We start from the raw sequence: 21630 nt of genomic DNA on the forward strand, positions 1-21630 counted from the left end.
GCTGTAAGTGTTTCCATCTCTTAACCTCCTAGGACACAGGTGTCCAACTCCAGGCCTCGAGGGCCGGTGTCCTGCAGGTTTTAGATGTTTCCTTGATCCAACACAGCTGATTTAAATGGCTAAATGACCTCCTCAACATGTCCTGAGGTTCTCCAGAGGCCTGATAATGAACTGATCACTTGATTCAGGTGTGCTGACCCAGGGTGAGATCTAAAACCTGCAGGACACCGGCCCTCGAGGCCTGGAGTTCGACACCCTTGTCCTAGGACCTGGCATCCACATATGTGGACATCACATTTTGGGTTATTTAGACCAAAATACTGAATTTTGCTCTACAAGGGCCTGATATCCACTTACGAGGACATTATACTGCTACTGTTCTATCAAAATTTAAAACGAATATGCTCATATGTGGCTCTCATTTTTCTTAAAATCAAAAATAAGGCAAAAAAAAAAAATCTGGTAATTCTTTGTTTTTACATTCATCGGGCCCCAATATGTCCAAATATCAAAGAGAAATTAATTTGCATGCAGTGGAAGAGTTGGGGTCTTAGGAGGTTAAGGCAGTTTTCCAGCTCAGCCACAGGGACTCAGGAAAATTTCAGTTCTTGATGGGCTTATTTATATATTATAACTATTTGCCATTAAACATTTTGTAATGTTTTAAGTAAATCTTGCAGGCAGTGTGAATAAACGAGTTCTCTCTGCTCTCTTTTTAGCTTGGTGTCGATAATTCGAGGTCAGGTCCTGACAGCTGATGGAACACCTCTGATTGGAGTCAACGTGACATTTGTTCACTATCCTGAGCATGGATACACTATAACACGCAAGGATGGCATGTATGTACTTATTCATTATTAATATTTTCATACACCTTTTACACAAACATTGTGCCTTTTCCAAAAATGTCTCCTCTCAGCAGTGGTTTAAAACAGATGTTAATCATCGTCTGTTCACTAAATAAACTTGATGACCAGGGTGGTAAACAGGGCTCCTTCATGGAGGTTTCCACCAACAACTAGAATAAAACCATTTTCTTATCAATGATCTGCATGTGTGTGAAACATATCCTGAAAGTAAAAGTGGATGTAGCTCCATGTAAATGTGAAAATGCCATAAACCTGCATTCTTTCAAATGCCCAGCAGGGGGGGGGGGGTCTCCTGAGTAACCCCCTCACAATCAGACACACACACATGCGCGTGCACACCGTGTTTTCACATCCCTTAGCCTAAACCTAACTGTCACCTAATTATAACCCTGACATTAAAAACACCTTTAATCTTGTGGGGACTGGGATTTTGTCCCCATAACAGTGTTGGTCCCTACAAGCATAGTAAACTTCCTATTTTTGGTCCCCACAAAGATACGTAAACACACACAAACACAAAAACGGACAGCAAACAACGGGAGAATGATATCTATATTGTGCTCTTACATTCCCACCTCAGCTCACACAGCTTCTTTATTCTCACGTCAGCTGAAGAGAACGTGTGAACGTGTGGGGAAGACGCTTTTTAAAATGCACTGGATTCACAGGGACGTAATCAATCACTGTTGAACACACACACCTGCACACAAACAAACGTGCTCACACACTCCAACTGTAGGTATGTAATGCACACAATATATAGACACAATATACACATCAGCACATTCACAGAATTTAATGAGCCAATTACACCGTCACAAATGAAAGTTTAAGAGTCAGGTCTTTGTCCTGCTGAAGTTTGTAAATCCACTCTTATATTCTGTAACAGTGAATTAAGAGGCTTTCCTTATTAAAGCTTGTATAATTCAGCTGAATGGTATTCACACGTCTTGTTTCCCAGCACTTACTGTACACCTTTGTTTGACGATGATGTGCTGACAGGTTTGATCTTCTGGCCAATGGCGGGGCATCCCTCACACTGAGCTTTGAGCGTGCTCCCTTCCTCACTCAGTACAGAACTGTTTGGGTGCCGTGGAATGTCTTCTATGTGATGGACACGCTTGTCATGAAGAAGGTGAACGACTGAGGGTCTGACTGTTGACACTGCACTAAATATGCAGATACTACCTTTGTTTCATTTACTCTTTCTATCACAGATTTATTCGGGTTAAATGAATAATTGAATCACTGCTGTGACTGCTGAGCTCACCTTTCCATATTCAGTGACCGACACATGTCACGTCTGGCTGTTTCAGGAGGAAAATGACATTCCCAGCTGTGACCTGAGTGGTTTCATCAGACCGAGTCCTGTCATTGTTGCTTCTCCTCTGTCTACATTTTACAGAAGCTCACCTGAAGATGGCCCCATCATACCTGAAACACAGGTAATAAATCAATCAGAGGACTTTAATGGGAGCTAAGACACCTTGAGTATGATCTCTCTGTCTGTGAATAATTTTGCAATGGAAATCCCAAAATCATAAAGTAATTCTGAAAAATAATGTAACACTTTGTGCTAGCTAACTGTGTTATACTTCGCGAACTTAAATCTTTAAGTTGAGCAGATTAAAACATACATATGTGTTTTGAAATGTCTGTAATGTTTGTGTCCAAGATGCTGAATATGGGGACTATTTAATCTGACACTGGCTCCCAGGCCTGGGGACGGTGCTCTCTCTCAAGCACCTGGTTTCCAGGCTGTTAAGAAATATACTCTAAAACACTTCTTCAGTAAAGACTCAGGAAACTCAGTGTTTTAGAGTCTCCACTCTAACAAACTCCAAACATCCCATTCACTCGTGCTAGAATTCAGTCACCTTTCCTTAATCTAAGATGACAGGACAACAGAAATGCATGTTCAAAATGTTATCACAAAAATAGAATTTCCCTCATATAGTAAATTACTTGTGCTGCATCAATCAAGCAGGAAGCATCTCCCAATTTACTATATTAACAACTAAATTTATTGTCTGATCACTGGTTGGTCAAACCAGAGTCTTTTTCCCACGAAAGTTAAACTGTTGTCCTGCAACTTAGAGAGTCATTTTTTTTTGCATTGGATAAATTCCGCATTTGATAACAAGTGTCTGCTAAATTTATCACTGATGAGAGATAACAAGTGTCTGCTAAATTTACACTATTTTATCACTGATGAGAGATAACAAGCTAATTTTCATTGCATGTGTGTTTGTGTTATTAGGCAGGTTTAATGCATGTCTGTGGAGCTGCATATCCAGCAGAGCATGTTCTTAAAGCTGCCTTTCCTACACATTTCTCTGCTGTTATTTGATCATTTCTTAACTGATGTGCTATGAGTGCACTGGTCTTTGCATCACTTCTCATCACACTAAGTGACTTGGACAAGATGGTAAGCAGACTCACATGCTTAAGATGTTGTCTAATCTTCATGAGCTCTCTTGTGTTTGGAAGTGTTAGTAGAGTTAATGCATGTTCTGCTTGTGTGTGTGATTTTGTATATGTTTCTTTTCGCAGTGTTTCAGACTCCTTCACAATTTTCCAACTTAAGCAGTCAGTTTTGTTTTTCCCAGGTTTGCTAACCCAAATTTTGATTTCCCACATTTAATAACAGCATTCCTCTGTGTTCTCACTTACTCTCACTGTTGTCGTCTCCCACTTCAACAGTCCAACAGCCGGCAGTTCTCCTTCAGCTTCGTCCTGTGTTCCACTGTCTCTTCTGGTCATTTTCTCCAAAGGTGGCAAATGTCAAACTCCAACAGTCTCCCCAGTTCTCCTCAAACGTTCTTTTCACATGCACAGTGAAGTTGCAGCTTGTTGGAAACACAGTGCCATTCATCCAATCAGGCAGGATGATGGGTTTGCTCTTCTTCTCCGATGCGGTTTGTCCACACTGCTGCTGCTTGCTGGGTCTCTTTTCTCAGGACTTTGCTGCTGTCTCTTTATCTGCCATGTTATTGCTCTTTGGAGCTGCATTCCTTGTCTTCAGGGAGGAGTGAGAGCTCGCTTGTGAGGTTGAGAGACACATGGTGCTGTAAATAAATTAGCCAGAAACTTGGCCTGAATGTTTCCAATGATGTTAAACTATAACTTTCTTCCGACCGCTGCATGTGGAAAATTGATTCAGGTCTGCTTTTCACCTGAAAGTGACAAACTAAGACATTTTCATTATTATTATCACTGCTTAATCAACACACATCTCTCTCTCTCTCTGTTTTTGTGAACAGTCCTTTCTTAAAAGCAGAAAATGAGATTGTAGTTGTTCTTGGCTGATCAACACAAAACCTTTTTCCTATGATTATTTTTCATCTACAAAGTAAATTCTTTCTCTTTTTCACTCTTTTTTTATTTATTTTTTTTAAATAGCTGGTGACCTGTAGAATCACCGCTCTCACAATCAGAGGCAATTACTTTTACACAGCGCACAAAGACGCTGTGACGTCAGACACATTCACACTCACTTTTTCATCTGTGTAAATAAATCATTTGGCCAGTGGCATGTGCCATGGTGATCCATAAATACAAGTTTATTTAACTATTTTTCAACCCACCAAAACTATTTTTCAACCCACCAAAACAAATAAACAGAAACATAATACTGATGCTATGAACACTCCACACACATGAGTCAAGATGCAGGAAAACTGCTCACGGAAACGCTTCACACTCCAGTTATCATAGTTATCATAGTTCTGTTTCCCTCTCTTTTATGAGTTCTCAGCCAGATCTCGATCTGATAATGTGTAGCTTGCTCATCAGCTCAGAAGAGACCGCAACGCAACCTCACAGTGGTTTCATATTCAATTCAGCTTCTCCACCATGTAGTTTTCAGCTGTTTCATACAGGGTTCAGCATATTAGTCATTTTCATAGGTGTGCTCTATATCTCAACCAAGACGACAGTCTTTCAAACAGGTCAAGTGCCTCTATGCACGTCATTAGTTTAAATATTTACCTATATCACTTCATCTGTCATTGTACTGAATTTGAGCAACCCTGAGCTTAATGCAGATTACTATTAACAACTGGTTAAATTAATGGTCTGGAGCACCGGCTGTTGTTGACTGCTGTGTAACTGCTACCTCTAAAACTAGTCAAAACACAGTTCCTTTTGGCGAACTTAAACCTATTTTATCACATTTCTTTAAACCTTTGCGGCCGTTTTATATACCAAAATAGTGTTTCTCACCCCCGACGTCTCACTGGTGATTCGGATCATCAGACTGAATCCCAGCGCCGTGGACCTGGTCACCGGCCCAGACTCGAATTCACGTCCTGGGGCTCTCTCCTCATCTAAGAGGGCTGTGCACACACTTCGGTGCCGGCTCCCCACGGCGTCAGGAATCAGTGCTGGATCCTGGAACAGAGTCACAGATAACAGTTCTGATATTTTCTGATCCGGCTCGGAGGACCAAATAATGTTAAGAAATATACTCTAAAACACTTCTTCAGTAAAGACTCAGAGAAGAGAAACACAGAACTTCTTGCTAGCTTTTCCAGAACTGAGACTCGCGCTGAGAAACTGCCCCGGTCTTTATTTATACTTCAGTGGGTGCTTGTGTGTGTGTGTGTGTGTGTGTGTGTGTGTGTGTGTGTGTGTGTGTGGGGTCAGAGTGTGACCCCATAAAGACTTCCGTAAACCTGCTGGTCTCGAAGTCCAGCAGTTCATCAAACCAAAAGGCACTTAGACTAAGACAGATACAGCTACGTTTATCCTACCATAAAACAATAAGACAAGGTACGACCTCTTCCCATACTCCCAGGATGTGGGGGTGAACGCTAAAACACCTTGGAATGTTACAGACCCCCTAGGATGAGACATTCTTTCAATATGCCACCAACTATATAGTTCTAAACACTAATGATTACATGCAGTATTCTACCATATGCAAACTTATATCATTAAAATATTATACTGACTACTAAGTACAATTTTCCATTGACACAGGCTATAGCCCATATTCCAAAGAGGAGACATGGGTCTGGCCCACCTGTAGACCCAACACCTGCACAAAGTGACGTAGGGGTCGCATGCAGTGACCACGGCGTGATGACTGGGACATGGAATGTCACCTCTCTGGAGGAAAAGGAAACTGAGCTAGTGTGTAAGGTTGATAGACACCTACTAGATAGAGATGGGCTCAACTCCACAAACAGCATCTTCCTGGAGAGGGCTGGACTCTTTTCCAGTCTGGAGTTTCCCACAGTAAGGAGCAGGGGGCTGACTTGGGTGTCTTTATATCCCCTCATCTTGCTGCCTAGTTTTACCAGGGGCCGAGACCCCTCGGACTTTTTTTGGATTTTGCTTTTTCTTCAGCAAAATCCCAAAATGTAAGCTAACAATCCATCCGTCCATCTTCTTCCGCTTATCCGGGGCCGGGTCGCAGGGGCAGCAGCCCAAGCAGAGAAGCCCAGACCTCCCTCTCCCCAGCCACCTTCTCCAGCTTGTCCAGTGGAACTCCAAGGCGTTCCCAGGCCAGCCAAAAGATATAATCCCTCCAGCGTGTCCTCGGTCTGCCCCAGGGCCTCCTCCCAGTGGGACATGCACCACACACCTCACCCAGGAGGCGCCCAGGAGGCATCCTTGTCAGATGCCTGAACCACCTCAATTGGCTCCTTTTCCTGTATAGGAGCAGCGGCTCTACTCTGAGCCCCTCCCGGATGGCTGAACTTCTCACTCTATCTCTAAGGGAGAGGCCAGCCACCCTTCGGAGGAAGCTCATTTCTGCCACTTGTATCTGCAGTCTCATTGTTTTGGTCACTACCCACAGCTCGTGGCCATACGTGAGGGTAGGGACGTAGATCGACCGGTAAATTAAGAGCTTTGCTTTTACACTCAGCTCCCTCTTCACCACGACGGACCAGTGCAGCACCAATCCGTCTGTCAACCTCCGGCTCCCTGAGATACTAAACTCCTCCACTTGGGGCAATAACTTGTCCCTGACCTGGAGTGGGCACTTCCCCGTTTCCAGCTGAGTACCATGGCCTCAGATTTGACGGTGTTGATTCTCATTCCCGCTGCTTCACACTCACCTGCAAACCGGTCCAGTGCGAGCTGGAGGCCATCACCCGATGAAGCCAACAGAACCACATCATCTGCAAAAAGCAGAGATGAGATTCTGAGACCACCAAAGTGAAAGCCCTCCGCCACTTGGCTGCGCCTAGAAATCCTGTCCTTAAAAATATGAACAGAATCGGTGACAAAAGGCAGCTCTGACAAAGTCCATCACCCACCGCAAACGAATCCGACTTATTGCCGGCTATGCGAACCAGGCTCTTGCAACGGTTGTATAAGGATCGAATGGCCCGTTGCAATGGGCCAGACACCCCATACTCCCGGAGCACCTCCCACAGGACACCCCAAGGGACGAAGGGCCAAATGCCTTCTCCAAGTCCACAAAACACATGCAGACTGGTTGGGCAAACTCCCATGCGCCCTCAAGTATCCTTGAGAGGATAAAGAGCTGGTCCAGTGTTCAACAACCAGGACGAAACCCCCATTGTTCCTCCTGCATCTGAGGTTCGACTAACTGACGCGCTCTCCTTTCCAGCACAAGTTAAGGAAATTACCTACTTAATCTGCGACACACTCAAAGGGTTTGAGCGCTCGGATGGAAATGACACAGGGCATGGGTTCTGAGAACACAAAGGGTAGAATAACAGCAAAATACACAAATCCAACAGGTGAGCAAGAGCTGAAAGTAATCGGGCCAGTAGCGACTATAATAACAGCCTGTAGTTAAAAGAAACAAATATAAGGAAGGCGGGTGTTTGTAGAGCACACTATTCCAACATTGCTGCTCATAAGGACACATTTCTAAATCGTTCAGCGTATAAACTCCACCCATCTCGTTGCTTTCACAGATTTCCATTAACAACTATGAGGAATAAAGCTTCTAAACGAATTCAGCTACTCCACTTTAAGATTAATGTAACACTTTACAAGAAGACAGACTGCAACTGAAAATGAACCTACATAACATCCACTGTCACTGAGCACAGTAAGGAAAACGTTTGTAATCATAGAACATGAAGACAAACAAAGGCAGGTGATTATAAACTGCAAGCTTTCAGAATGTAAAAGCACCGGTGACTGCCAGGATTTTTAAATGATTATTTCATTTATTAAGGAAAACAACCTGTCACTCTCTGCAGCGACTGCAATCAGGCCTTTGCCGTAAATGGCAAATAATTGTTCACACTGATGTGGGGGAAGTCTGACCCTTCTTTGCAGAACTGTTTCAATTCAGCCACACAGATGCTTCAGCATGAGCTTAAACAAAGACCAGAAACGTCCCTTTTTTGAGGCATTCAGAGGTGGACGTGCTGGTGATCTTCATCCTTCTGTGTTATCCAAGTGTGCTTAAGCTTCAGGGCATCATATCGTATTAAACAGTCCACAGAAGACGTCAAACAGATGACAGAACTCTGTTTTTATATTCTTACAGCTGTGAACTCGCGCTTCATAATGAGTTTTTATTTAGCCAGTATGTGTTTGTCCATATAAAAAACAAAGCCAGTGTCTTTGCACATGAATAGGACAGCACATCTATCTGTGTGGACACGTGTGTGCGTGTGTGTGTGTGTGTGTGTGTGTGTGTGTGTGTGTGTGTGCACACATTCGAGTGTAGATCAAAAGCAAGCAAATGGAAAACTGCTCCTTAGCTTTTGGTGGAGCTGGCTCCATTAGAGGGAGGGCAGTGAAAAGGCCGGCCTTAAAGGGATGAAATGGATCTGTAATGAATGCTAAATGCCCAGCTAATGAAAAGGCAATAGTGCAGCTGAGAAGTATAACACTCCAAATGGAGTATTCCCTCAGGACTTTTTTTTCAACGTAGTCTCAATCAGTTCTTCTCCCTCTGCCTTTTCAGAAGTCTTCTCAGCTTCTGTCCTGTTGCTTGTAGATCATTTACCTCACATCGCTAGAATAGGAATTCTTTTTGTCTCATTTGGAGTTTAATTGTGTATCTTTTTAAATGTTTATTGACAGACCCCTGAAATGCTGAAGTTTAGACCATAAAAGTACAAACATTGAGACAGACAAACTCATACCTCTAGATTTGTGGAAGTAAACTGGAGCAGGTGGAAGAATCACAAGCAAATCAGGAACATGCAGTCTCTGCTGTGTAACTGGAAATGAAACTCAGTCTTCTTTTCTATTGTTTTGTATTCAATAACTTCTTTTGGTTCTAACTCCATTGCAGTCATTAGGCACTAGGCAGAGCTTTGCAGGGGGGCAATGTCAAAAACTTTAGGACCAACTCCTGTGACCTGCTCGTATTTATGGTTCTGGGAAAAGAACCATAAAAACCCAAAACCTTATCAGATTTAAATGTGGCTGATCGTCTTCGATGGCATGTCTAGACAGCTTCCAGCATCACTGCTATTTTTAATCTAGCTCTCTAATTTGTGACTGCTTACACTTGTGCATTGCATTTGCACCACAAACATCAGTTTCTCTTCACAATCAAAATGTGATTCAACTGCAGACTTTCATCTTTATTTATGTTTAACAAAAGTATTACATTAACTCAGTGGTTCTCAAACTTTTCACATCATCCTCACATGACAGGAAGAAAGATTTTCACGCCTCATCTAAACAAAACAATGACAGAAAAGCCGAGCTGCAACTTTATTTGGATAATAAACTCATTCACGATGAATCCTTCAGCAATTTCTGTTTGAAACAAACATCTTTTTTATTTCAGACAGCTATTTGTAGCTTTTGTCGCTGCACTGCTTCATGAGTCTGCAGCACTTCTTCAAAAAAGCAACGAGTGAAACAGAATGTGAACGTTGCCAAACATGGAATAAAGTTCAGTGTTAGTCTTATAAAACTTGTGAACAGAGATGAAATTTAGTGAGAGTTTTTGACTGCAGAGCTGTGGCAGGGCGTGGTCTGCGGCGTGGCTGTGGGGGAGGCGGGCGCTCCTGAGCGGCCTCCGCAATCACGCCTCGCCGGCTTAAAACAGGATGAACTGGGTCCTGTCGTTGCTGTTGGTGTGTGTAGGCTGTAGCTGAAAAGCTGCAGGCGTGTGTAAGTCGACAGATGCAATAAAGAAGAGTAGTGAAAAGTGCGAACACGTGGTCGGGTCTCTCGTGCCCCAGTCCTGGGTTTCAGCATCACTGCAAACGATGCGCGACAGACCCGTTCGCACTTTTCAGTACACTTCTTTATTGCGGCTGTCAACGTCCACACGCCTGCAGCTTTTCAGCAGATGCGCATATTATTAACGTAACTGCTGCAAATTCCTTCTTTCCGCTATAGAAGTGATTCCGATGGTAAACAGTAGTTCCGCATGACTTTTCTGCCAGGTAACCTGCACCCCACCTGTCAGAGCTCTGCACCCCAGCAGTGGGGCGTGCCATGCTGTTTGAGAACCACTTTGTGCATTAACTGTTCATTAATAATGGAATTTATTATACATAATCTCATATTGAGAATCTCCAAGGTAAATGGACAGTTCAGAATCAGAATCGTGTATATTGGCCAAGTATATGTGCAGACACATACAGGGAATTTGGTTCCGGTAGATGGTGGCTCTCAAGCATAGCAATGTAAAACACACACACACACACGCACGCACACACACACACACACACACACACACGTGTCTATATATACACATTACACATACATACACAAAGCTGTGTAACCAACTATAAATAACAACGACAGTTCACTGACAAGCAGCGGCATGCCCAGGCGACATGCCTATGTCCTGATTATTGTCTGACAAATTAAGCAGATAAAATATCTGGAACTGATTCAGTGTGTTAAACGTTTATTTAGTAGCTGCTCGCTCCCAGTTTGAGGTCCAAATGTACGTTGATGCAAGTGAAAGAGGATTTGCAGAATTGTTTCCTGGGTTTCTAAATTAAACGTTCACAACATAAAACCTAGTCGAGAACACCAAAGTCTAAAACAGAGGCTTTATAGCAAGGTGCAAACCACTGGTTACACAACAAGAACAAAAAGACAAGATTAGATTTTGCCAGAAAACAACTGAAAGACTTTGGCAGAAAAATGTTTGGACTGATGAAACCAAGCTGAACCTGTACAAGGATGTTAGGAAGAAAAAAATGAATAAATAAAGAACATGAAGAAAGTGAAGGGAGCAGAATTATGGCATGAATATGCATGGCTGTCAATTGTACTGGGCTTTTAAGTTGCATGCACACTGGGACTGTGATTGTTGGTTCTGGTTGCCTGGGTGAAGCTCTAGCAGCTCATATGTCAATCAGTGGCATTCTTCCCTCTCATTGGTAGTCTCCTGAGTCACTCCTCTGAAAGTTTATTGTGGGTCTGGCGCACTTGGCATTGACAGCAATTTTGCGCTTAGTACAGCACTTCAGTTTGCATCAGGAATGTGGTGGAGTGTGGTTTGTGGCTCAGCTGCAGGGGACGGGTAAAGCAGTGGTTTCAATGGACAGTGCCAGGGAAGGCTGGCCAACACAGCTGATATCATCACTCTAACCACATCTACCCTATTTCAAAGGGACAGAGGAGACAGGTGGTTTGAAGAAGGAGTAAAAGAGGCCATCTCTTTTCACTGTGGACAGCCATCATTGAACACACAGTTGGCTCACTTTGGCTATCAGAAAGGTCACAGAAGTATCGTTATGATCTGTTTTATGTCTTTGTGCGTGAGATCCACCTTTGGCGATCGACCGTATTGAAGCTTCATTTATTTTTATTTTTTATAGTTCTAGGTAAACTGAATAGCATTTCATTTACAGCAGTTGCATTAGTACACACTTTTCTGGTCATTCACACATCCATCCATCCATCCATCCACTTCCACTTATCCTTTTCAGGGCGCTGGAGCCTATCCCAGCTGTCATAGGGCGAGAGGCGGGGTACACCCTGGACAGGTCGCCAGTCTGTCGCAGGGCCAACACACAGGGACAGACAACCATTCGCACTCACATTCACTCGCACATTCACTTCTATGGGCAATTTGGATTATCCAATTAACCTATCCCCACAAGCTGCATGTCTTTGGACGGTAGGAGGAAGCCGGAGTACCTGGAGGGAACCCACGCAAACACGGGGAGAACATGCAAACTCCACACAGAAAGACCCCGGCCTGATGGTGGAATTGAACTCAGGACCTTCTTGCCGTGCGGCAACAGTGCTAACCACCGTGCCACCGTGCTGCCCTATGTCATTCACACATATAAATGAAAATAAATCTAGCTTGTCCAGTACTGTGAACCACTTAGAGTTGGAAAATAGATTGAAATAGAGTTTTGAAATGGGGCATCTTGTAATCGGAAGGTTGTCGGTTCGAGCCCGGGCTCCAACGGTCTCGGTCGTCGTGAATGTAGTGCTAAAGCGCTTTGGGGTCCATAGGGACTAAGTGAAGCGCTATACAAATACAGGCCATTTACCATTTGGAACCGTGGGTACTGATGTGTCTGGTGTGTTTCGTTTCCTTCTGTAGGTTCTACAAGAACAGACATCGATACCTGGCAGTGATCTAAACTTGATCTACCTTAGCTCCAGAGCAGCAGGATATAAACCAGTGCTGAAAGTCACCATGACGCAGACATCAATACCTTTCAATTTGATGAAGGTGTGATAAGTGATATTTCCCAGCATTTCAAGTTACAGCTAAGACAAATGCCTACCGTTACTGTTTTCTGTGAATTAATCAGTATCATGAAGTTAACCCTTTCCTGTCAATCCAGGTTCACCTGATGGTGGCAGTGGTGGGCCGCCTCTTCCAAAAATGGTTCCCTGCACAACCAAATCTGTCATACACATTCATCTGGGACAAGACAGATGCCTATGGCCAGCGTGTCTATGGACTATCAGAGGCAGTCGGTAAGTTTGTACAAATAGAAAATACAGGCAGTTTTGGGCATTTGCTATAAGGGTTGGTATCTGAAAAATCCTCAGCATCACATATAGGGCTTTAAACAGTGTCACTGCCACACTCTGCATGAAACAGCATTAGTGTAATCACATTTGCAGACACTTTTCTAACAATCTCATCTTTTTCTTTAGTCTGCCTGAAAATCTTCCTTAAATTGTTTATCTGAAGTTGTATGTTAATTTGTTAGTTTCTTAAAAGTGTTTTGAAACTTACAACATGTAATATTCTCTTTTCACTCATAAATGCAGAGGCTTGTTTTTTTCCATCATCTAAAATTAAAAGTTTTGGTGCTTTAGACACACGTCTAAAGCACCAAAACTTTTAATTTTTAAAAACATTTTTTTAAATGTTACTGTTTTACTTTTCTGAGTTAAGAACCACCAACAACAGCGATATCAACAAGGAGCTCTTTCTATGAGAACTTGAAGTTCCACCTGTTGCTCAGGGGACAAAACTAAATGGCTTGGCCATACGAACTCCTCCATCTTAAATATAAATCCAGATGCCATCGTTGCCTTCGCTGTCTCACCTGGACCGTGGTACTGACACTCACTAGTCTCCAGCCTCCTTCCTTCTGCCGAGTGTACAGTCTCAGGGTGCTGGACTTGTGGTCAGGAGCTTCCTCGTCTTAGATGTCAGTGGCTTCCATCGCCTCCTTTGGCCAGCTTATTATCCCAGCAGGGTACCTGATCACGGGCAGGGCGTAGGTGTTGATAGCCCGGATCTTGTTCTTCTTATTCAGCTGACTCCTCAGGACTTGCCTGACCCTCTACAGGTACTTGGTGGTTGCAGCTTTCCTAGCGGCCTCTTCATGGTTCCCATTTACTCGTGGGATTCCCAGGTACTTGTAGCTGTCCTCGATGTCTGCAATGTTGACATCTGGTAGTTCGATCCCCTCGGTTCTGACTACCTGACTACTACACTTCTCCAGTCCGACTGACATTACAGTGTTGTTGCTGTATATCAGTGAATCAATGTCTCGTTCATGCTTGGCATACAGCTTGATGCCATCCATGTAGAGGAGTTGTTACTAGTTGTTTCGCTGTCACTCTGGGTCCCTCATCCTGTGCATGTAACCCCTACTGCTGGGATTACTTGCATAGTAGCATTCCAACAGTGCCCTATTTTCATCTCTTGCCCACTTATGCTATCTTGTTCCAGTAGCCCGTTTCTCATCAGTATGTCCTGTTTCCTCAACAACTGATGCAGACCTTGTTAATCTTGGCAACGTCTTAGTCGGTATAGCTTCATTTTTATGTCTCTCACTCATGTCCAAGGTAGGCTTGGTTAGCATCGGGGAGGGCTTGTCTTGCCTAGAGCCGCTTACTGGATACAGACGCCCCGTCCTGGTCGGGAGTCGAACCAACTCTAATCACTGGACACATCTTTTGATTTAATGTTTTTTCTTTATTAAAAATTGATGTATAAGTCTAAATATGTCTTATATTTTAGCTTCCACTCTTTGCTTTGTTTACAGCGCTGCAAACCCTCGGCCTTCTCTCAACGAGCTTCATGATGTAGTCTCTTGAAATGGTTTCACTTCACAGGTGTGCCTGTCAGGGTTCATTGGTGGAGTTTCTTGCCTTCTAAATGGAGTTGGGACCATCAGTTGTGTTGTGCAGCAGTCAGGTTGGTTCACAGCTGACAGCTCTATTTGACAACTGTTAGAATTCATAGTATGGCAAGAACCAGTCAGCTGAGCAAAGAGAAACAACAGCCCATCATTACTGTAAAGACTGAAGGTCGGTCCGTCTGGAAAATTGCTAAAATCAAGCGCTTTACACTACAGTCAGTCATCCACCCATTCACACACACATTCACACACTGGTGATGGCAGCTACATTATTATGTTCAAATAGCTGCTAAGAAACCACTACTGAGGAAAAGCAACACGCAGAAGAGATTTATTTGGGCCCAGAAACACAAGGAGTGGACATTAGACCAGTGGAAATCTGTGCTTTGGTCTGATGAGTCCACATTTCAGATCTTTGGTTCCACCTGCTGTGTCTTTGGGCAGAATAAATGAACTGATGGTCTCTACATGCATGGTTCTCACTGTGAAGCATGGAGGAGGAGGTGCGATGGTGTGGGGGGGCTTTCCTGATGACACTGTTGGTGATTTATGTGGCCTGGCCTCCACAGTCACCTGACCTTAACCCAACTGAGATGGTTTGGGATGAGCTGGACCGCAGAGTGAAGGCAAACAGGCCAACAGGTGCTCAGCATCTCTGGGAACTCCTTCACGACTGTTGGAAACCATTTCAAGCGACGACCTCATGAAGCTCATGGAGAGGATGCCAGGAGTGAGCAAAGCAGGAATCAAAGCAAAGGATGGATAATTGGAAGAATCTAAAATATAAAACATGTTTTTTTTTGTTTACTACATAATCATGTATGTGTTCATTCATAGTTTTGATGCCTTCAGTGGGAATCTACAATCACATAGAAAATAAAGAAAAACTTTAAATGAGAGGCTGTGTCCAAACTTTTGACTGATAGTGTATCTGAATATACTGAAAGTTGATGTTACAGAGGCTCTGGCACCAGTCTTGTATTTCAAATGTGCAATATCATAGCACGTGATGGTGCTAAGGAAGTAGCACCAAAAAGCTTTCTATACATACTCAGCTGTAGTGGCTAATAGTTCATACAATGGAGATGGTGGAAAATGCACTTGGTGTGTGTGTGTGTGTGTGTGTGTGTGTGTGTGTGTGTGTGTGTGTGTGTGTGTGTGTGTGTGTGTGTGTGTGTGTGTGTGTGTGTGTGTGTGTGTGTGTGTGTGTGTGTGTGTGTGTGTGTAAAAATGAAGGCTCTCAGTGAACCGACATCAGGAGTGACTGCATGTTGCAAAAGCAAACAAATGTGAGGGTCACTGTGGTGTGGTGGGTGCTCGTGTCACAGGCCCGTGTATAGACCTGGGTTCTTTGTTCAGAATTGCACAGGCCTTCCTGTTTGGTTTGAAAATGTACAAAGGGAAGGATTAAATATGTGGACTTACCTGAAACTCTGTGTCTACCAGTGTCCGTAGGTTTTGAATACGAGTCCTGTCTGGATCTCATCCTGTGGGAGAAGAGGACGGCTATTCTACAGGGCTATGAGTTGGATGCTTCCAACGTGGGAGGATGGACACTGGATAAGCATCACATCCTGGACGTACAGAATGGTAGGTTGTACGTTATATTCAGCGTTACTGAACTATACACAGCAATATGTGACAATACTGAAATCATCTCCACACTGCAAAAGAAAACAGTCCTACTAATATTAATGTTGTTCATGCAGGCTTTAGTCAAGAGAGTAGGGGAAAATCATTTGTTGGAATTTGGAGTCGCTAATTTTGCCTTTCTTACTCGCTACTCACCAATCAGATCTGATCATTTGTAATGAAGGCAGCGGTTGCGCTGGGCTGTCGGCTGTCTATGCTTTTAATGGACTGGTTTGAATATGATGCATGCAAAGTCCAAATGAGTAGACAGCAGCATTAGCCAGCCACATTTTTGTAGCTTTGTGCTGAATTTGTCTTGTTAAGATGCAACGATCCCTTAAAGCACATGTTTATAAAATACATTTTAAAGGCTTTTCATCCTTCTACCCTTCACCCCTCTCCAGCAGCTCCCTCGCTGAGCTCTGTCTGTCGCCCTATCCATCACATTGCTTTTCACCTTCTCTCCTTGCAGTCCTCCTGGGCTTTCAACACCTCCTCCCCCCATTCAGTGTATATGTGTGTGTATGAAAAAGAGTGTGTCTATTAGCAAGTGTGATTTGTGATATCTGACAACATGTGTTCTGCTCTCCGTGGGTGTGACTCTGAATCTGGAGGGACAGAACTGCAGTGCAGTCTCTTTGAGACCAAACACACTGCAGGAATAATTATTTGTCTGAGAATCCAACACTGCTCCAGTGTTTTATTCATAGTTCAGCTGTAGATGTGCTGTTGGAATGGGTAATATTTATATTATATTTGCACGAAGCACACTTGTTTAGTGAATACTGACGAAGCCCTGCCAATGAGGAATGCTCCCATGGTTCATATGATGACTCTTAGATTGAGTAAACATAAGAAACCGAGTTATAAATGGATCACAGACTATATGACAGCAGACATGAGCATGTGACAGTCATTTGAACCAAAGCCTCATATTCAACTGAACATTAGTACAATGACCTGACAGGTCCTCATACCTGCATTAAGGTTATGACTCTATTCTGGTGCCAGTGTGTGTCACAGCGGCGCAGGCCGATTGCAAAAATGGACTCAAACGCCTAGAACCACAACAGAGACGGCGAGCACGTTTTACAGTGTTTATATAAGACAACAGAGTGTAATTCGTAGCAAAGTGTTAGTAGAGGAGGGCGTGGGTGGCGTAGCAACGTGGCCGTGGGTCAGTAAGGGAAAACTGGGACTTAACAGGTGCAACTGGAACGAAGTGGGTACGTCTGAGAAGAGAAGAGAACGGGGTTAGGAAGGTGGCGAGGCGAAGGACACTTGGGGAAGTGGAGTACGACTGATGGGACTTACTTGTAGCCAGGGTGAGTTTGGCTTTGAGGGACAGGCGGTGAGAATCCAGGTGAGTAATGGCAAAGACTGAGTCCCACTGCGGGGTGGTGATAGGAGGGCAGGCAGGTGAGGTTCGCGGTATTTTCCAGAATGGAGAGGTAGTCCGAGAAGAGCTGAAGCTGAAGGTAAGCGGCAAGGAAGGTCCAGGTGAACTGTGGCATAGGAAAACAGAAAAAACAAGAGCCTGAAAACTTGGAGCTGATACCAACCTGAGGTCGTTGACAAACTGGCGGTGAAGGACATTCTGCGTAGAGCTTAAATCCTCAACCCGATTACCCAGAATCAGCTTCTGCAGGAGAGCTAATGGCTCCGCCCAGGGATGGAGACCAAGGAGCTCAGGTGCCTGAATGAGTTTTCCAGACGTACCTCCGGATCATGACGGTCTGATCATTTAGTTAAAAACAAAGCAATATGACTTCACCTGAATTCTTGTCTTTGTGCTATTTGCAGTTAAATGATTTTCAAATCAGTGAATTCTGTTAATATTTGCAGTTTACAGTCTACATTAAACATTAAGTGGTTACATAAACTAACATTAATGCACCGTTTTCCTTGTCAACAGTGTAAGTGCATATGGTAAACAGTGGAAGACTGTATTTGTCAAAGAAAGGTGATATTATGAAAGGTGAACTCAAATGTCATCCCCTGTGTGTGTGATCATATATAACAGAGTGATAATGATACTGTTGTATATAAAGAAACTAGAAACAACCTCAAGCTGAGAACATGAATAAAGCATGATGTACAGGAGTTGTGTGTCTTAAGTTGATCCATCCAGATTTGTCTTATTTTGGATTAATCTGTTTGTAAGAGATTATTCATCCCTTAGCCGTAAATGACTGATGGGGTGTTGTCATCAACCTGCCGGGCGGGCAGGTGGTCGCGGGGGCGATATAGACATCCAAGTCGAGAAAGATGCGACGGAAAGCTCGATTGATACCATCTACTAAACATATCAGACGAGTTCAAATTTCAGTGACTTCAACTTTTAGATCAAGGTTGAAGGTCAAGTTTTTCGAAGATCTTCAGAATGTGGTAACTCAAAAAAAGTCATCTATGATTTGGAACTTGATGACACAGGTGTGTCTACTCGGATACACACACATACATACCTGACAAACTGCCTCAGAGTAGGTGAGAAGGAGGGAGTCCACAGAAGAAGTTCAGCATTTATTAAACCAACCAAGACAGAAACATCACCGAAGAGAGAAACCGAGAAGTTAATTTGAGCCATCTTTTATAGTGTGGAGGACAGAGGTGAAGTGCATTAGCCACCTAGCCTGGAGTAACAGCTGGAGTAACAGCTGGCCGGGATTTCTTGACATTTGAAGGGTCGACACACGCCACCTTCTTAAAATGGCAATGGAAATTAACCTGCAATATTAAAATCTCCATTTATTAGATAAGCCATTCCTCTGCAGATGATCTGTTAGCTGAAACAACTACTCTTTCAAGGATGTTTGATATGAAAGGAAGGTTGGAGATTGGCCTATAATCAGCTAAGACTGCTGGGTCTACAGATGCTTTTTGAGTGAGTTTTTATGGTGTCTTGTAGTTGTTGTCCTAAAGGAATGGTTCAAATATTTTGAGTAATAAAGTAGTATAAACGTAACTGTAATAGTAATTCAAGGGCAGAAAAGTTAAGCTGTGCATTGCAGACAAGCAGCACAATTGGTATGTTTTGATACCACTTATATCCAAAATTGAGAATTTTTTATTCTCTAAAGAAGTCACGTTTTCCTTAAAGAAGCGTCAAACTGCACAGGAATTAGTTTGTGGGTAGTTTTTCCTATTAGAAAGATGTAATTCCAGTTTTTGGATCCCATTCTTATCATTCGGGGTTTAGTTGGGTTTTCATAAAGGAAAGCTGTTTTTGTGTTTGTTTGTTTTTCTGTAGTGTTTGTAGTTGTTGCTGCTAAGAGTGACACAGCGTGTCATGGTACGGAGTCTAGTGATTTGTGATTATGAATATTGATCGGTTCGCCTGTGTTTCATCGCCTACGTTTCTTCTGTGTTCTTTTGTTTAGCTTCTCAAAGTTTTTGTTAGCGTTTTCACTTCCTCCCTTAGTTTGTTGCTTTGAAGTATTTTGTACAGCCATCAAATAAAGACTCTCTTTCAGTTTAAACCACCGTCTGTTCCTCTGTTTGTCTGCGTGTGGGTCCGCACTGTGACACAACCAGTTATTAGGTTTAGGGGGCAATTACTTCCCCACATAGGGCCAGGTAGGCTTAGTTCGTTTTTGCATTAATAAACTAAAAAACCATTTAAAAACTGCATTTTGTATTTTCTCTGGTTCTCTTTGTCTTCTATTAAAATTTGACAGATTTGCCAAAAAGTAAGAAACTAGACACTGTATGTAGAGCAGGGCGATATGACCCAAAATATTTATCACGATATACATTTGCAATAACGATATAACTGACACGAGACAAAATACTTTACAACTCCACAACTTTATTAGTGCAAAAAAAAAAAAAAATCAATGTATTTTCACTTAAACAAGCAGCTGTTTTTTATGTGCATTAAAGTTGTATAAAAATGTAACAGTGCAAATGCAAATTCCTCGCTGACAGTTTAACCAAAAGGCATTTCCAGTGGAAACTGGCCGACACATCCTCAGCATAACCATGTATAACATCCACAAAACTTAAAAAGAGGTTATACACACACAATACGGTAACATTATGTTGAAGCACAGTACGTATCACTCCACGAGGCTCCGCCTACGATAGCCGTAATGCTCCGACAATCCATCAAGCGGTGCGGCTTCGTAGCTCAGCAAAGTCGTACTGAAATATTTGACAGATTTTCGAGCGCCGTGTACATAAAATCGTTTCGAGGTCAGTAAACACAACCAGAGTTCATACATAAGGCTCACGGGATTATAAGGGGCTCTGTCGACTTTCAGAAAAATCAAAGGATTGATTTTAAGTGTGCCGTATTTTCCAAACAACACGGTAATAACGACGGCCCGCTAGCATGCTCTACCAAAAATAGTGCTTTGTTGTGTATCTGACGGACGAAAGCTAAACCAGTTCCACACCAGTGAAGCTGCAGCATTTTTACAAACCAGTTCTGGTTCATCGTTTCATTCAACGATCCACTTTCGCTCTTCTCATTCTCCGTCGCCGCCATGTGCGTATGTAAACAAAGGCACTGCGCCTGCGCGTTTTACCCATATTCTATCGCCATATTTCATTTTCTTATCGTTGCCCAACATTGCCCACAGTAATACTGTTCACCGGTGTTACCGTGAACGGTATGATATGGCGCAGCCCTACTAACTATATCTACGCTCCACGTCCATCAAATGAAGCCTGTCTTTTTTAAAAATCTCTGTTTGCTTTGCGTCCAAGCATAAAATAAGAAAGAAAGATAAGATGAACTGGGTTCCAAGAAAGTGGCAGTTTTAATAATTCAGTTCACCACAGGAGGCGACTTTGATGTCTTACTTTGAAGAACAAGTGCATCTCTCCTCTGTTGATCTTTTCATCTTTCCTCATCAACCTTGCCAGCCGACCTACCCCTCATCGTTCTTACTCTGCTTCTCTCCTCTGTCATCCTTCATTGTTTCTACCAACCTAAAATATTACACCTCAGTTTAAACAATGTTCTCCCTTAAAATTGTGTGCCTCAGGCGCTGGCTACCAAAGTTCAGACACGACTGGGTCGATTTATAGAAGTTTTAGTTTAACTTTATTTGGACAGTACTGTAAAAATAGTACATGAACTTAACAGGTGACTGAAGGTCTTATTTTATATGAGTCTGATAGATGAACCAGCTGATTGCAGCCTCCCTGTATTTATACACAGACACTTTCCTTCAATGCTTTCTCCATCTCGTTTCCAGGGATACTGTACAAAGGCAGCGGTGAGAATGTCTTCATTTCCCAGCAGCCACCTGTCATCAACAGCATCATGGGTAAGTATAGAATAAAAGCTTCCCAGTGTGTTTGAGCATGCACACACATAATCAGTGCTGGTCACTGCATGCTGACTGCACATTTCCTTTAAAGGTGGCCTGTACTTTAATTGTTGTCTGTTACATACATTTGTGGTCAGAGGTTTACGTAACTCATCATGGTTTCATGGTCATTTCTTTTGAATTAAGTCTTTGAAAGGATTTTGTTTATCTTGATGGAATGATTGTACAGCACTTCTCCACAGAACGTCAAAGCTGGAACATATACGTACACAATCACTGATATTTGATCAAACCTCCCTCAGCACGTTGCACTTTGACCTGACACCGTTAGTACTCAGCAGCAAGCTGATGGCATAGTTA

At 43.0% G+C, this 21630-nt stretch overlaps 1 protein-coding gene across 7 annotated transcripts in view; it reads left to right on the top strand.

Annotated features, from left to right (window-relative positions):
- The window catches only part of tenm3 (teneurin transmembrane protein 3), a 360038-nt gene that overhangs the window by 287389 nt on the left and 51019 nt on the right, over positions 1 to 21630 (top strand). For all 7 annotated transcript variants that reach the window (XM_084932347.1, XM_084932346.1, XM_084932341.1 and 4 more), the window contains 7 exons: positions 720 to 839; positions 1872 to 2004; positions 2186 to 2314; positions 12352 to 12483; positions 12599 to 12734; positions 15806 to 15949; positions 21196 to 21267. In XM_084932347.1, the coding sequence (XP_084788473.1) occupies positions 720 to 839; positions 1872 to 2004; positions 2186 to 2314; positions 12352 to 12483; positions 12599 to 12734; positions 15806 to 15949; positions 21196 to 21267 (866 nt within the window). The remainder of the gene's footprint in view (positions 1 to 719; positions 840 to 1871; positions 2005 to 2185; positions 2315 to 12351; positions 12484 to 12598; positions 12735 to 15805; positions 15950 to 21195; positions 21268 to 21630) is intronic.

Source organism: Perissodus microlepis, chromosome 6, assembly GCF_051167445.1.
Source record: "Perissodus microlepis isolate ML-2025 ecotype Zambia chromosome 6, ASM5116744v1, whole genome shotgun sequence".
In the NCBI taxonomy this organism is placed as follows: Eukaryota; Metazoa; Chordata; class Actinopteri; order Cichliformes; family Cichlidae; genus Perissodus; species Perissodus microlepis.